At 45.1% G+C, this 18275-nt stretch overlaps 1 protein-coding gene across 3 annotated transcripts in view; it reads left to right on the top strand.

The window, feature by feature from the left end:
* The first annotated feature begins 6230 nt into the window (after nt 1-6230).
* Nucleotides 6231-18275, top strand: part of LOC147027384 (uncharacterized) — a 50644-nt gene continuing 38599 nt past the window's right edge. Inside the window, exons 1-5 of one of the 3 annotated variants that reach the window (XM_085876743.1) lie at nt 6231-6338; nt 7621-7837; nt 8245-8550; nt 11340-11382; nt 13003-13092. In XM_085876743.1, coding sequence (XP_085732869.1) covers nt 8265-8550; nt 11340-11382; nt 13003-13092 — 419 coding nt within the window. In that variant the 5' untranslated portion in view covers nt 6231-6338; nt 7621-7837; nt 8245-8264. Of the gene's footprint in view, nt 6339-6977; nt 7096-7497; nt 7838-8244; nt 8551-11339; nt 11383-13002; nt 13093-18275 lie in introns of those variants that run through there. The other 2 variants (XM_085876742.1, XM_085876744.1) reach the window with 2 other exon arrangements.

Below are 18275 nucleotides of genomic sequence, written 5' to 3'. Positions count from 1 at the left end.
TGAAAATGAGAGTGATGATCAACTATTGTGTCACTTTGATCCTCCATCATGCGGTCAATGTAACGCCAAGAGATCAAATGCAATGGCATGTATTAGAACGACATGGAGAGGAAAACGGTGGATTCCTGCAGTAAATTCGCTCACTTTGATAAGACATTAGACAATATCGTTATGTGAAAGGGAAGGGGGTGTGGTTCTATAGATAGATTGTATTTAGAATAGTCTGGACCGTGTGATCACGTAGTGCAGATTCCTTTTTTAATAGCTACAGTATTTGTATAAGCTTGATAGGTAAGTCATATTGTAAAAGGTGCACTGCGGTACCTGTGCGAGAGGATGAAAGTCCAAGACTTCAGGTCCTTGGTGCTTCCAGTCTTGCTCTATGGATGTGAGACTTGGACTCTGACCAAGGATCTGACATGAAGACTCAACTCCTTTGGTACTAGGACTCTTCGGAGAATCCTTGGCTACCACTGGTCACACTTTGTCTCCACCAAGCAGTTTCTGAGAGAGACTTGAATGCGATTTATTACCTGAAAATCCATGAGCGTCAGCTGTGGCTGCATGGACATGTGGCTCGTTTTCCTGATGCTGATCCTGCTCACCAGATTCTCTCAGCGAGGGAGCTGTGATTGGAGAAGGCCAATGGACCAACCACATGCCTCGTGGTTGCAGCAGGTTGATCGGCTTCTCAAGGAGATGGGGATGGGCCAGGCATCTTCCTGGGAGATGGCCAGACGGAGGCCCCTGGAGTACCGGCGGAAAGTGGACGCAGAGACACGCTGATCCTTCGCATGCTCTCATACCTAACCTAACCTAGCCTAACCTAACCTAACCTCTTCCCTCTTCCGACTTGTCTGTCAACCACTTGGTTCGTCATTTTCAGTGATAGCTTCTTGTCTACCTTTATACCCATATACATTTTAGCAATTAACCCATTTTAATTTTAAGAGACTTTTTTCCCATCCTTTACCTCCCACGTGTTGCACGGTCAGCTTTGGCTGTCAATTGGGTGATCTATGAGGGATAGTAGTTGTGAGACCAAACGCACTAAATTAAAAACTTTTGCAATCTGCCGAGATCTTATTCCCCCTGGTCAGAGGGGTCTGTGTTAACGAACCCCTTTGACGCAACAACATTTTTGGAGATTGTCCTTCAATCATAAACTTGTCAATTAGTACATGTATATATGTATATATTGTTGCGGATTCGCGCCCGCCGGCGTGCGAGCGGCCACGTAACTCGAATCGCGGCACGTCGCCCACCGGACGGACAATCCCGTCGTGACCCTCTCGGACTAACGCCGGGAACTAGTCACGGGTGGGCCTTTCGGCCTCACCACGATCGTGCCAATCGGCCCCCCGCGTGGGATAGGGTTGCTCGCCAAATTCGACCGACCTAAGTACCCACACGGAGGGTAGACCGGGCGATCGCACCTCGCCACAGGTCGACTTCGGACACGGGCCACTTTAAGCGACCCGTTCCGTACTATCGGGATAACTGAGCGGTGTTATCGTCAACCTCGACGGTTCGATTAATTATTGGGCGTATTTAGCCCACGACCAACCCTTTATGTGAAGTAAGATGGACATTCAAGAAAAGAAAAGACGAAGCAAAACGGGAAAAACAGTTCAACATAAAGCACATTTATTCCGCGGCAAACGGAAAGCACACATATACAATCACAACAATTATGAACCAAAAGCAAATGTAAAAGTAACACGACAATTCTGCACAAAAAGCAAATGCAACAAAAGAGACACAATGCAGATCTACTACCGGCTACGCGAGTACACGGCAACACTTACACAGTTTTACTTCACAGACGGCGCCGACAACACATATACTCCAAAGCAAAAGAAAAAGAGGCCACCCTCAAATACAAGGGGGCAGACGGGCCTGGGGCCGAGACTGCGTCGAGCCTACCCGTCTGGTGATGAGCCGCAAAATGGCGGCGGCGCCCCGACTCCGCGGGCCTCGCTGGCACTGCCTGGAATGGGGTGGGAACGGGGCCCCCTTTTCACACTATCTCAGCGCGGGGGGAAAAGAGGAGGGGGTTGTTGATGCTCGGGGGAATGAGGATATCTGGCTGGCTTGGGTCCCGTGACGAGCGACGCCACTGCGACCTCGACCACGTTACCGGCCTCCCCTCTCCGCAGCTCCCCGACTCTGACACGAGCGCCGACCTCCACAAAGATTCTTGGCTTCTCCAGCCTCTCCGGACCCCGACAGACACTCTCGACTGATTTCGCCGCCGCCACAACTCTCCAACTCTTTCCTCTTCTCAACTCTTCAACTCTTCCCAACTCAACTGCCCAACTCTCCACAACTGCCCTGATTCGCTCCGCGCTCGGTGCTTTATAGTCCGACAGGAGAAATCATATGCAGATTTTTGGATCAGGAACGGCTCAGGGGTGGAGCCACGCTCCCCATTGGACAGAGGAAAAGTGGGCGTGAATCATTCTTGATCCGCGAATCTGCATATAGCGATTATACTCCGACGCACCTGGAGGCGGGGCCAAATCGCCCCACGCTCGCTGATAGGACGGAACAGAAGTGGGCGTGAATCATTCTTGATCCGATTTCTCGGAAAGGCTGGTGTTTTTGCACCCGCTGCTCGGTGCGCGCCCTGTACGAGTCCAGTATCGGTGCCCACAAGCAGCGCGGGAATGGCGGTGATGCGATGGTTGCGAGGGCGAGTTGTGACGGTAAAGGTCGTGGCTGTTGGCGTTGCTGTTGTTGTGAAGCGGCGTTGCGGTTGGTGGTTGGTGTGTGAAAGCGGTTGTGGAGAAGGTGGATGTTGTGAAGGCGGTTCTGGAGAAGGTGGCTGTGGTTGTGGAGATGCGGTTGGTGGTGTTTGTGGTGGTAGTAATGGCGGTTGGTCCAAAATAAAGATAGTAAAAGAAAAACGGCTATCTAAAAGGGTCGCAGCCCGAATGAATGACATTTATTCCCTCTAAACAACGGGTTTGGGCTAACTACACATATACTTACAGAGATATCTCACCTATGGGACCTGAATGGTGGTTTGCGAATTTCGTCAACCACAACAATATATATATATATATATATATATATATATATATATATATATATATATATATATATACATATATATATATATATATATATATATATATATATTTTTTGTTACGAATTTGGAATTCGATCGCACTCAACATACAGGTTCCTTTAGCTCAGATATGTCAATAAGTGCATGTTCTATAGATAGGTCACCTTCCATTGTTTAATGGGCAGAAATTGATTAAGTGCGCTTTGATTTAATTTAATAGTTGGGGAGCGATCACAACACAAAGGAAGACACCCCTCCCCCTCTTCTGCAAGGAGGAAGAAGAGCCCTCCCATCCCGTGATTCATGACGTAAGCAACTCCCTCACACCCATGGTTGAGCGGGGCATGGAGCACGAGGGCATGAGTCACGCCGGGAGCGGGGGAGGGTCTGATAAGAATAAAGAAGAGATCCTCTGCTTTGTTCGGGAGGGCTGGTTCAGTGAGCTTCGGCTTCTGCTTGGCTCGGGTTAGGGTTGAAGGCTTTTTGCTTCGGCTTGGCTTTTTGCAGGCCTTCGGGTTCTGCTTGGCGAGGGTTGAGACTTTGTGGTTCAGAAAGCTTCGGCTTCTGCTTGGCGAGGGTTGAGGCTTTTTGGAGAGCTTTTTGCTTCGGCTTGGCTTTTCAGCAGGCCTTCGGGTTCTGCTTGGCGAGGGTTGAGGCTTTTTGGAGAGCTTTTTGCTTCGGCTTGGCTTTTCAGCAGGCCTTCGGGTTCTGCTTGGCTCGGTTCGCTTTTTGGGCTCTGGCTTGGTTCGTCGAGGAGAGTCGGCTGCTTTGTTCATCAGGAGAGAGTTGAGCTGGTTGCTCGGCTCGGAGCTTTTTGTTCTCCGCTTGTCTCCCGGCTTGGTGCGACTCCTGGGCCTCATCTTGGAGGTGGTTTTTCGAGGAAGTGACACATCGACGGGAAGGATCGGCTCCTCGTCTCACCAGCACGTGTTCAGAAGCGTGAGAGGATTCGCTGGAGCTCAGGAAGGATCGCGGCTCACGGCGATTGTATCCAGCTCGCTCTCGCTGGAGCCCGGGTCCGAGCAGCTTGAAGACCACACGAGGTGGATAGGTTCGAGATAGGTTCAGGGTTTCAGCTTATCTGTCCTCTGAGTTGAAGTCCTTATTAAAGGCATCAGCCACCATTTCTTGGGTGTGTGTGTGCGTACGAGTGTTTGTGGGCCCCTTTAACAAGTAGGAAACTGTTTAGTGCCTGTGTTGTATTTGCTTTACATTTCAGAGTAGAACTCGGCTGTAGGTTTTTACTCGTGTCTTTTTCCCCATCCCCCCTCCCCCCCATTCATTGCATGCCTGTGTATGGAAATAAATGTTCCCCATTGTTAAATGTCACCTGCTCATTGCGCCCCTTCCTCACGTTGACTGCCATGGAGCGTTTGGAATGTTAGCTGGTTTTTAACACCGATAAGATAATCGGGTCCGACGGGACTTGGCGATATATAACTGCTCGGCAATCACAAACGGAACGAGCCGCTTAAGCTGCTCGTTTTCGTGCAGGCTCCGTTGAGGTGTAGATCCCCGGCATTTCTGTCTGCGCGAATAATTAGGTACATCGATAATTCGGCGATCCACCCTGTAGCGCGTGGACAGAAGAGTTGGCTGATCTATGGTGTGGTTAACAACACCCGTAGCTGGGTTTCGGCGTTGATTCGGAAGTTACGACTGGATTGCTCGTTCGGTGGACGCGCGGCCTGGATTGGATTGAAAAGGTCGTGTGCACGCCGAACGGGCGAGAATCTACAACAATATATTGAACCCCCTAACTTAACGAAGCAGCAAGGCACAGGTCGAGTCCCATAACAGCAAATGTTCCACGACTTGTGAGCAACAAGTGTTGTCTGCCACATGAATGCATTGTCTCTGCCCTGCTGATCACCAGTTAGTCGATGAGTTTCAAAGATGAAGTAGTTTGTAGATAAATCAGGTTCAAGACAAAGACATTAGGAGACATCATTGTACTTTTACAAGAATTAGTACATAATGGACAAATACAATTGGTATTCGGGATTTTAACCTGGGATCCTCGCATCATGAGCCTCGGGTTCAGACCAATCGGCCAAACCGAGATTAAATAATGGCATAAAATACCATAACAAAAATGTATTAGTACACAATCAATAACACTCTTGCCCACATGACTTTTATATTATCTCTTCCCTTTGTTAGGTCCTCAAACAAAACAGGTTTTGAAGAACTCACACCTGCGACATGTCACACAGTCTAAAGCCGAAGGATGAAGACAACCATTTTCCCTTTCAAAGGCCTCTATGTGCAACTATGAGGGATTCCTAATGTACCCTCTCAGAGGTTGAGGCTGCTTGGATCAATTAAAATATCTGGACTGCCACTGGTAACGTGTAACCCAGTACTACCTGCCGCATGGCTTGGGTTGGGATTGTCTGCAACTGAACCGACTGCCCTCGCTGGCTTGCCAATGGGGAGGATGACTGTGACACCCTACCAGGACTAAAAACAACACCAAACAAAAGGTGGATGAGCCATCGAGTAAGGAGACTGTATCTCCTCAAAACACCCATCCGGTTGGCGGCTCGTGGCAACTCCGGTAGCCAAGATGGGTAGGAGAACCCTTGATGGAGCAAATGCCATCAAAAGGCGAACGAGCTAATATAAGCCAACGGCAACCACAAAACTACACCCGTGGGGAAGAGAGTGGGTTTACTGTGTCGTTGAAGCCGTGGAAGTTATGTTCCTCATCCGATGGATGACTCTGCAATTCGATTCTGCCCCAACCACTTATGTACCAACCACTTCTGTACCATATTCAAGGTGTAAGTGGGCACTGATTTCTGGTTTTCAATGCTTTTTCCTTAAAAGTCACAAGACCCACGGAATTCCAATGCTTGATGCAGGATCGTCTGACACACCGAACGGCTTTAACTAGTTGCCTCCACCACCGAATTTGGACCGATTATATGTATTCACCACTTGTTTGTCTGTGAGCATGATGTGTCAAAAGATCATGCGCCGATTCGGACGAAACTTGTTGGACAGGTTCGGTGTGTGACAAGGACGAACTGATAAGATTTTTGTGAAGATCTCGACCTGGATCCAAATTATTATTTATTTGTTTTTAAGTGATTCTTCACAATTGAGAGATTAGGACAAAACTGGTACATAGCATGATATTTCAAAAAGTTAGGGACAGTTTTGGACGGAACTTGGTGGACAGGTTCGGTGTGTGACGAGGACGAATTGATTAGATTTTGCTTCAAGTCAACAGATGCGACCCGTCAGTGGGATGCAAAAGGTAAACTGTGCAGCCTGGCAGAGGTATACGCTCTACCGAGTGCCGTTCTCGTTAGCCCGTCCACCCCGCTGCACGAGGGACGGGGTTGATCAATCATGTGTGTCCGTCTGTCCGGGCCGTAACGTTTTTACCATTTAAGCTTTTGTTATCAAATTTTGAGCAAATCTTTTTTTTGAGAATATGGAAAAAACAAATGAATTATTTGGTCAAAAGGTCAAAGGGTGAGCGTCACACAAAATTGTCAATTTTAAACCAATTGACCTGAAATTTTAATGATCATTTGAGCTTTTGTTAGCAGTAACTTTATTATTTTTTTTTACCAATTGAGCTTTTGTCATCAAATCTTCATCAAACCTTAATCATGAGATTGTGGAGAACATAAATTAATAAAATGTCCAATTTTTTATTTTTATTTTTTGACTCATTTTCGTCGTTTAGTTTGTGCACAAAGCGGACGCGGACAGGCTTTGCATTTTGAGATGCTCTCTAGTTTTGGTTGTGTTTCTTGTTGGTTTCCATGGTGCATTTAAACCTGCCATGCCTGGCATTTGTCCAAGGATGGTGAGGACAGGAATTTGTAATTTGTTCAAGGTGCTGGCGATGACTCATCAGCTCTTCGCAAAAGAACGCACAGTGCGATCTTTAACGCCAACCAACTAATGCCGTGTACTTGGTGACAGAACACCCTACCTGAGAATCACCAATCTGACAGTTTATTGTCGGTCCTGGAATCAAACCCAGATTAGACAACTCAAAGGTAAATAAGTGCACTACCTGTCCACAAACTTATTAGATGGAGTGAACCATAAAAATGATCATTTTGGTGTCGTGTATGATTTGTGGTTTGGTGTTGCTTTGATTTTTTTGGATTATGTTCAGGATTCAGTTTGGGATATCCATGATTTTGTGTGTTGATGCACACAATCAATTGGTTAAGATAATTAAGAATATTAATTAGCGAATTTTAATTTTGACTTGTATTGGGTTTTTTTTCTGATGATGTATATTGCTGCTGTGCAGTAGGGCAGTCCACCTGTGCTCTTGTGCTAATTAAATTAGCACAGCGGATAAATTATTGACACAACACATATCGGTCGGCCTGGCAGACTCCCCCACCTGGGTCTTGGTCCGGGTCGAGTTGATAAAAGTTTTCAATCATGTGGAAGCGCTTATTGTGCTGCAGGTAATCAGAATGCTGAATGTTTACATGAGTATTTTACAGTCATGTTAAATGAATGTGAATGTATTCATTTTCCACGAAAAGTACTGTGTGCTTCCTTAGTGACTTTGAATCGCCTTGTCAAACCGGTTCATCTGGCTCAGTCACGGCACAAATGCCTCCAGAGATTCACTTTACCCGTCATCGTCACCTGGTGGTGCTTCCATAAAAGAAGGCCCGAGAAGATAAACTTTGGAACCACCTGTGCATTTGTGTGTGAAAGTCCTCTGGTCATTTAAACCCGTGAGCTTCCCAAAACGGAGGCGCAAGCACACTGCAGGTGAGCTTTTGAAATGGCAAGGAACACCTATGCTGTGTTGACAGTTCCCTTGTATGTTGCACAACCGTCCGCAGGTGTCATGGCGCGATGATATGTGTGGTCTTTCACAATTGTGATCCACTTGGTTCACACAGGTATTGAACAGAAGCAAGATCCATATATGTAGTCGGTGTGGTTATTTGAAAGGAACTCTTCTTTCTTTACGAAAAGCCTCGTTCATGTCGTTAGAAGCTGAACCTTCTGTGGCTGTTATCCTCGGTTTCAATATTGATCCGTCATTTTGTTCTATAATTACCTTGTTTTCCTGTTAATGTGTAAAACGTATATTTGATTTTTTTTTTGCGGCTCTTGATGGAGTACCTGAAAAGTAATTTGGTGTCTTGCATATGTACGTATACACCCTGTAGGGAACAGACTCTACCTGCAAATGCACAACGCAACAACTAGTGTGATGGACAACTGGAAACAGCACAGCCTTGGCTGGCATTCCTTCAATGTACCCGCCATGGAACATGGAGCTCCCCTGCCGACACAGAAGGGCAATATACAAGGAAAATCCTGCAGTGAAAAGACCTGGAGGACTTTTGCGTCAATTCCCACTGATGAGCCGCAGGCCAAGCAAGTGAGGATAGATGATGCTAAGGTGTGTGACATCCCAGAATGCAGTGGGTTTGAAACCAGAGGAGCACAGCTGGACGATGGCACTCTCTCTGGTGAGGAATCGATCATTGATCACGTGACACGACAAATCAAGAAATGTACAATTCATTTTGTATTTGAACTTAGTTGCACGATGCGAGAAGAAAATGTCCTGCCGTCTCCTGAGATGTCTGACAGCGTTGAAAGCTTATTTGCAGACACGTGAGCCGATAAAGGCACAAAATGAAAATTTGACAAATGGTGGAACTTTACAAATTTGCTTAAACCCGTTGCTTTGGCATTATAATGTTTTATATCAATGGCGATGTCAAACCATTTCTACTTGATCAATGAGATGAAAAACCACTACTTACCCGTACTTCTGCCACACCGTACTATGTGATTTGGCAATAATTATCTGCTGTACTAATTGAATTAATACTAGTTACGTCGACGTCCGTCCGTCAGTCTGCCTGATCAGTTCTTATAGTCGTCAGTTGTTGCTCGAGGAACAGCTTATTTAAAATGAATGTTAAATTTTGAACATGAATCGGAAGACAAATCTGCCGTTTTACCGTATCCTCGTTTTGAATGCGTCCCAATCGCACGTGCGCAGAGAGGAGCGAGACGGTTGTTTTTACTCTGTCCATCTGCCTAGCAGTCAAAATAAATTTATAATCATTCCAAACATGAAACTCACTGTTTTTAAGGACTTCATAAGGGACATAAACAACAGGCATGAAGAACTAATGAAACGTGTTTGATCGGGTGGTATTATAGACACTTGGGAAAACGGCGGTAAAACCCGGAATTAATTTATTTATACGCCTTTAAACCTCGTTCAAACTTATTTCTTATCGAATTGTATACTTGGATTTATATACATTGAATTTATATACTTTAAAATCATTATTTTATTAAAATCGAAGTGCAGAAGGGCTTTGCCGTGCATGGGTTTCCCCTTCGCGGATTCGCTCGATCATGATGAATCTATTAAGGCAAGGTTTGCGGATCGCATTTAATCCACTCAAATAATTACTCGTTGGCTGACTATTTTCCACATTTATTCACCCCCTAAGTTTGCGGATTTGCGGTTCATGTGAATTTTCAAGAACGTATCCCCCACGAATGGTAAGGCCCTCCTGTATATACTTGAACACTGCACGTGGTATCGTGTTCTATGAACTCTCTAGTTGGTTCTTTAATGGCACAAATTAATCCGAATTTGTAAGGTTGGCTGAAAGACGTTTTCGACGTAGGTCTTTCACAAATCTGATGGCCAGGCCTAATGTTCGACTGAAGTTGATTTGTTTACGGATCTGAAATTACCCCACGCACACGAAGCGAAAATCTGGGTTCAGCAATAGTTTCGGGTCCAGCCGTCCATCGGCCTGTAAACATCAGTTTATTATCGTCGAGGAACAGTTTAATTTCAGTCGAATGTTATGTTTTGAACACGAATCGGAAATCGAACCTGTAGTTTCACAGTACTTTGTCTCTGAATTTGTCCCGATCGTGCATGTCCCACTCAGTAGAGCGCATACCTCCTCCAGGCTGAACGGTTTACGTTTTGTTTCCCACTAATAGGCTGGATCTGGATTCGGAGCTGAACCAAAATTGAATCGGCTTGTTCGTGTCACCTAACCAACTCATCCACCAAGTTTTGTCACAGCCCGTCCATAACTTTTTGAAATATCATGATGTATCATTTTTGGTCCCATCTCTTAATAGTAAAGAATCACTTACAAAAATAAAAAATTGTCCTTTTCTGGATCTTCACCCAAATCAAATCAATTCGTCCTTGTCATACACCCAACCTCTCCAACAGCTTTAGTCCGAATCCGTCTCTAACTTTTTGAGATATCCTGGTCACAGACAGACGGAGGTGAAAACATAACCGCCATCCAATTTCGGTGGCAGAGGTAAAAACCATTCTCAACAGGAACCTTACTGTTTTTAAGGATGTCATAAAGGACACAAACAACAAGCACAAACAACTAATTGTAAGTGTTCGATAGGATGATGTAATAGCCATTGCATCAATGACCGGTAAACCCCCAGAATCTATTCATTTATTTGACTTTTACAATCTTTATTTTATTTTCATTGAATTATAAACTTGAACAATGTATAGCACAAATTGCCTGAGTTGAATTTTCAAAAACTCATCCGTTTAGCAGTACTTGGACATGTAAGATATGGTGATGTGTAAGGGTGATGGATAAGACTGCTTCAATGGTGCTTAACTTCCGGAATTAAAAAAAAAAGATCTTCATATCATCATTTTATCTAAATAGAGGTTAAACTTGAAAACTGTGTGGGGTAACGTGTTCTATGAACTCTCTAGTTTGTTCAGCGTTACTATGTCCACCGGCTAATGCTAGCAGACGGGATACCCGGCTTAACATCCATCCGAAGGATGATGCCGGCGAAGCACCATTCCAACAGTTTATAGTCTGGTCTGGAATCGAACCAAGACTAGACAGTTACAAGTCTCTTTCTGCACCATGCTGTCACAATGATGTGAAAACGTTTCATATAATCACTAAGTTGGTTGAACACGACGTGATTAAAGCTGTAACAGAAAAGTTCAAAACATGCCACATTTGATGGAATGTGAAAAAGTTTTTAAAATAAATCCGACTCACATTTTAATCCCATAAAAATCATTTTCGTTCATCCTTCTTTTGCAAATTCCCTGCAGTTGACAAACCAAGCCAACATTAAGATTGAACTAAGATGATGTAGATGTGGCACAGGCTCGATGGGCCAAATGAGCTCTTCTTTGTCCAAGATCCATGTGCAAGATGCCAATGATTATCACAAATTTAAAATTTGATAACATTAAACCATTCCATTGCAGATTCGAGCAAAATGGACACGCAGTCCCATTGGAGACTCCTGAAGTAAGTCAACAAACATGCACATTCACCAAATCCTAACTTCCGCCAAACCTTCGCTTCTGCCAAACCCGTTTGAATCTGCCAAACCCGTTCAAATCTGCCAGACCCGTATGAATCTGCCAAACCCATACGAATCTGCCAAACCCGTTCAAATCTGCCAAACCCGTACGAATCTGCCAAACCCGTACGAATCTGCCAAACCCGTTCAAATCTGCCAAACCCGTACGAATCTGCCAAACACGTTCAAATCTGCCAGACCCGTATGAATCTGCCAAACCCGTTCAAATCTGCCAGACCCGTATGAATCTGCCAAACCCGTATGAATCTGCCAAACCCGTACGAATCTGCCAGACCCGTATGAATCTGCCAAACCCGTATGAATCTGCCAAACCTGTACGAATCTGCCAAACCCGTTCAAATCTGCCAAACCCGTACGAATCTGCCAAAGCCGTTCAAATCTGCCAAACCCGTACGAATCTGCCAAACCCGTACAAATCAGCTAAATCTGTCTGAATCCGACAAACACGTTCGAATATGCCAAACCCGTAGGAATCTGCCAGACCCGTATGAATCTGCCAGACCCGTATGAATCCGCCAAACCCGTATGAATCCGCCAAACCCGTATGAATCCGCCAAACCCGTATGAATCCTCCAAACCCGTATGAATCCGCCAAACCCGTATGAATCCGCCAAACCCGTATGAATCCGCCAAACCCGTATGAATCCGCCAAACCCGTATGAATCCTCCAAACCCGTATGAATCCGCCAAACCCGTATGAATCCGCCAAACCCGTATGAATCTGCCAAACCCGTATGAATCCTCCAAACCCGTATGAATCCTCCAAACCCGTATGAATCCGCCAAACCCGTATGAATCCGCCAAATCCGTATGAATCCGCCAAACCCGTATGAATCCGCCAAACCCGTATGAATCCGCCAAACCCGTATGAATCCTCCAAACCCGTATGAATCCGCCAGACCCGTATGAATCTGCCAAACCCGTATGAATCCGCCAAACCCGTATGAATCCTCCAAACCCGTATGAATCCGCCAAACCCGTATGAATCCTCCAAACCCGTATGACTCCGCCAAACCCGTATGAATCCTCCAAACCCGTATGAATCCTCCAAACCCGTATGAATCCTCCAAACCCGTATGAATCCGCCAAACCCGTATGAATCCGCCAAACCCGTATGAATCCGCCAAACCCGTATGAATCCGCCAAACCTGTATGAATCCTCCAAACCCGTATGAATCCGCCAGACCCGTATGAATCCGCCAAACCCGTATGAATCCGCCAAACCCGTATGAATCTGCCAAACCCGTATGGATCCTCCAAACCCGTATGAATCCTCCAAACCCGTATGAATCCGCCAAACCCGTATGAATCCTCCAAACCCGTATGAATCCGCCAAACCCGTATGAATCCGCCAAACCCGTATGAATCCTCCAAACCCGTATGAATCCGCCAAACCCGTACTAATCCGCTAAATCCGTACGAATCCGCCAAACTCCTAGATCCTTGTGCAAGTGCTTCGCACACATTCAGTCTTTCAGTGAAGTGTACTCAATGATGTTTTACACCTTTCATGACTGCATGACGTTAACACTATCTTGCTTCAGGTCTATTGCTAATTACGTTGGAGACGAGTGCGATGTTTTTTGTGAGTTGAATTTCAACGAAGACTCGCAAGAAAAGACAAACGCCGCCACGTGAGTACATCCGCACCCCTGTGCGCTAAAGTTGTTTGGGGGAAATGGGGTGATAGGAGAACAAGTGCTTGAAAGTGGGAAAGTATTTACTTGCTTGCTGAACACTGGGACTGGCACCCTCCGTGATATTGGAGCTGCTTACTTGCACTGCTGCTTACAGAACAGGTAATGGTGGGAGTCACAAAGAGGTTCAATTAACTCCCATTTACCTGGAACGTTGTACCTGGTGACACAGAAACATTGCAGGTATATGTCTTGTCATTTTGGTTTAAAATTTCCAAAATAAATGGAATGTTGCACAAATACTCAACAAGGGCTTGCAATTCAAACGACCCCAGGTATTTATTACCTCCGCCACCGAAGGTGAAGGAGGTTATGTTTTCACCCCTTTTGGGTGGTCGCTACACTACCGTTGTTCTCAGGTTTTCCGTCTGTCTGTATGTATGTAATGGACAGCTCTAGAGGTCAGAAGAGTCGACCGATTTTGATGAAACCTGACTGGTAGGTTCATACCAGGATCTCGTTGTACGCTTTTGAGCACCGTTGCTATGGACACCACCGTTGCTTAGCAACGGGACTTTGAAATTTCGGAAAAAATCTGAAAAATATTTATATCTATATTTTTTTCGAAAATCAAAATTCGGCTTCTCGCTTTTATGCGCACTATAATCAACCTCTATGTCAAAAAATTTCAGCCCGATCCGTCAAAAACTATGACTATTATGCAATTATATAGCGACCACCCATATCGCCTACCGGCTTGTCTGTTCTTTGTATGTAATGGATAGCTCTGGAGGCCAGAGGAGTTAACCGATTTTGATGAGACTTGACTGATAGGTTCATACCAGGATTTAGTTGTATGTTTTTGAGCACCGTTGCTATGGACGCCACCGTTGCCTAGCAACGGGAATTTGAAATTTTTCAAAAAAAATCCGCAATTTTTTTTTTTTTCTAAAATCAAGAATCGGCTTCCGCGCTTTTATGCGCACCATAATCAACCTCTTTGTCAAAAATTTTCAGTCCGATCCGTCAAAAACTATGACTAGTATGCAATTATATAGCGAGCACCCATGTCGCCTACCGGCTTGTCTGTCTGTTTGTTTGTGTGCAGGATATCTCAAAATGTTTTGGATGAACGTGGATGAAATTTTATGAACAGGTTCGGTGTGTGACAGGGATGAACTGATTAGATTTTGGAGAAGATCCGGATCCGGATCTGCATACGAGAATTATTTAATTTTTATATTGGTTCTTCACTATTGAGAGATGGTGCCAAAAACGATATAGTACTGTTTCGCATGATATTTCAAAAATGTATTGGGCTCGATATGTTGTCATGGATCAGGCATGACGTGGCGGTGGTATGTGCTCCACCGAGTGCCCTTGTAGTTTTTATTATTATGGCAGGAATATTGGCTCATGGAGGAGTTCAATGACAGAGGGAAGCAGGTTCATAGTTGCCATGGGATCAAAGGGGAACAAACAACAGTATCACACATGAGCGTATACGTAGTAGAAAGTAAAGGGGATTGGGAGAGGGGAGAGAGAGGTGGGGGTCAGCGAGAGTAGAATATGACAGGGATGGGTAGGGGACAAAGCATGAGGTGACGATGGGCACGAAGCACAATGTGGGATCTTTAGGTGACACCCACAAAAAGTTGTGTGTTCATAGTGGAGATGTAAAGTGTCGATAAATAAATGAATAATCCAAAGTTCTTTGTTGGTTGTGGAGATGGTAAAGTTTAGATAAATAAATAATTGTTCCCCAAAGCATGTAAAATCCTGCACTCTTCTCTCCCATAAAAAGTTTTTTAAAATTGACCAAATTCGGAAATAAAATCGTGCTCCATGACTTTTAGCTCCGACCCCAAAATCATTTGACATGCGTCATGCCCAGATGTTATTGCATACACGTGTGGAATAATATAATGAATGCGTCCAGTCATTTTTAAGGTGACGCTCTGGATGGACACGTGGATGTCCAGACGGACAGCACCAGCCAGGGTGACGCCTAGTTTGAGGCTAAAATAGACTAACATCAGTTTATCTGCATTAACGTAATGGAAGAACTTCAACATTGTTTAAATATTTCTGAATCACTGTTATAGATACAAAAATCAGCTAAATGAAGGAAAAAGTCCCCAAAACAGTGACGTGTTCATATCACCCACCGATGGAGATGTGACAGGTGTTCACATCACCCACCGATGGAGATGTGACAGGTGTTTACGTCACCCACCGATGGAGATGTGACAGGTGTTCACGCCACCCGCCGATAGAGTTGTGACAGGTGTTCACATCACCCACCGATGGAGATGTGACAGGTGTTCACGGCACCCACCGATGGAGTTCTGACAGGTGTTCATGGCACCAACTGATCGAGTTGTGACAGTAACTCCCAGTATGTACTGGTGGAGTTGTGACAGGTACTCCCAGCACTCACTGGTGGAGTTCTGACAGGTACTCCCAGCAATCACCGGTGGAGTTGTGACAGGTACTCCCAGCACTCACCGGTGGAGTTGACAGGTACTCCCACCACTCACTGGGGGAGTTGTGACAAGTACTCCCAGCACTCACCGGTGGAGTTGACAGGTACTCCCACCACTCACTGGGGGAGTTGTGACAGGTACTCCCAGCACTCACCGGTGGAGTTGTGACAGGTACTCCCAACACTCCCCGGTGGAGTTGTGACAGGTGCTTGCAGCACTCACAGGTGGAGTTGGTAGGTGTTTCTGGTACCCACTGGTGGAGCTGTGATATAAAGCTACAATATATAAATGAAGATGGCGTGCCAGTGGATTTTTATTTTTTTTTATTTGATGTCAGTTAAAATTACCTCTTAAATCATTGATTGCAGTGCAACTTCCAGTCACACGTGTGAAACAAGAAAAACAAGCAAAAGAACAATCAGAGATTGCAGACACTCAGCAGGACTTCCTTTGAGTGGTGTATTTTTATAGGTTTTAGGATAAATCCAATATGGCTGCCAACCATGTGACCTATGATATCATATGCGTGAACCTTTTGTTCCTCGTGGACAGGCGGTTATACGTGTAAAGTTTCGCCTCGATTTGTTCAGCCACTTCAGAAAAGAAAATTTTTGAAGGTTTAACAAAAAAAAAAGAAAAAAAACAATATGGCTGCCAAATCACGTGACCGATAACGTAATGAAAAATGTTTTTTTTTTTTCTGTGGACCATTTTATCCCTCGATGACCCTCAAAATTTTTCATACTGATCGGATGTGGCGTTCTACATATGCAATTATGATACCATAACGAGGGCACCTATGACGTCATAAAAATCACACACTCCCCATGAGGAGTACTTGCCATGTGCCAAGTTTCAATTTTTTCCTTGCTGTGGTTTCAGAGATGCAGAGTTCCAAATTTTTTCCGTTTTTCCAATATGGCTGCCACACCACGTGATCTATGACGTCATAATTACCATTGAAACATTCTCCAAGAGTTTTCACTCCAATTGTGAACATTTTGTCTCAATCCGACAAGCGGTTGCAGAGAAAAACACGAAAGTTATGTGCAGACAGACAAACAAACAAACGAAGAAACAAGCCGGTAGGCGGCGATGGGTCCCCGATCATGGAAACTATAAGATATAGAGCAAAATGGATGTCATAAAGCGGAGAGGGAATCACCTTAAGATTATGCATATCAAATCTCATCCAGTTCCACCTACTGATAACTACTCGGTATCCATTTGAATGAAAAGTACCGAAAATGCGGTTTGAAATCGGAAATCCCCAAAGTTCGAGGGGGTGCTGTGGGTGAACAAAGATCTAAATCGAAAATCCGGCTCGATCGTTTGTGCACAATGTATTCCAGACGATTAGTGTGAATTTTCATGACCATCCGACCATAACCCTAGGAGGAGTAGCATTTGGCCGAAGGCACCTCCAGCTCTCGCATATTATCCATTTTTGCACTAATTGACCTTTGACCCCTGACCTAAGCGAAATCGGTCAATATGTCCTGAGGCAAAGTTGTAGTCCTCATTGAGTGCCATGAACCTGCAAAGTTTCATTCGTATCGATGCACTCACCTGGTCGCTAGGGGGCCTTCAATTTTCGCGCATACCCTAATTGTAGGGGGCGCTGCGGGTGAAGTATTCCATATATCACAAAAACCGGAATATATTCGATAGAGCATCACCTGTAGATCATTTCTGCCGAATTTGATAACCCTACGTGGGATAATGGCTTTCGGAATTGATTTCGCGTGAACTGTACCGATTTTGAAGGTTTTTCGGTTGTTGCTTGGGAACCAAAGCGTCCCTAGCAACCATCACAATTTCCAAAGCACTTGGTCATAAGATGTACCTTCCACCCGAGTTTGGTCAAAATCCGCCCACGTTTACTACCAATTATGCTGATGACAAACAAACAAACATCCAAACAAACAAACAGACAGAATCACTGACAATAAGGGTCACCTATTTTGGCGACCCAACAAACTGAGCCAAATGCAATACCCTCTCCTTTGGTGAGGGTAACAAGAACATAAAATGAGACAGAGTGAGAGCTTTTTCAACAAAGATACACAGGTACCATAGATGAAGCTGCGGAAGCGTTTTTACAAAACGTGTGAGTGAAGAAGAGGTAACACAATGCAACCACCTACCTCTTCTTTCAAATACAACATATTACTGCGAGTGGCGTCATTGCCTTGGGGCACAGCTGTGCTGCTGATGCAGTGCCGCCTGTAGGTTAGAGCAGGTATTTGTACATAGTGCCAGCGATGGCTTGCCTCCTCTTCACAAAAGCCACCGTTGCATCTTTAAAGTCCACCAAATAATCCCGGTCGACGGGACACCCAGTTTAACGTCCATCCGAGGGACGGCACTCGCATTGTTGAATCCCCCTGCCTGTGAAACACTAGGATGACAGTTTGTCGCTGGGTCTGGATTCAAACCCAGGCTAGACAGCTTAGAGGTGACTGTGCGTACCTCTAGGCCACCCTGACAGCCCAATGAACCCACCAGAGCCGAGACATGCGTTAAACACACAAACCTCACCAGCCACCCTGCCAGTTTGATCACTTCCTTCATATTCATTGGAAGGGGTGCAAGCCCCAAGTTGTTTTGTATACCACTCCAAAGTTGTTGAAATTTGTGACGGCAAAGCTTGATTCTCAACTCTCCTACTGTCCCATAATCACCTCTCCCCCT

This window comes from Eptatretus burgeri, chromosome 4, assembly GCF_056783735.1.
Source record: "Eptatretus burgeri isolate ZD-2024b chromosome 4, Ebu_testis_v1, whole genome shotgun sequence".
In the NCBI taxonomy this organism is placed as follows: domain Eukaryota; kingdom Metazoa; phylum Chordata; class Myxini; order Myxiniformes; family Myxinidae; genus Eptatretus; species Eptatretus burgeri.
Note: the sequence above shows the minus strand (reverse complement) of the source record. Positions and strands in the feature narration are given on the sequence as shown.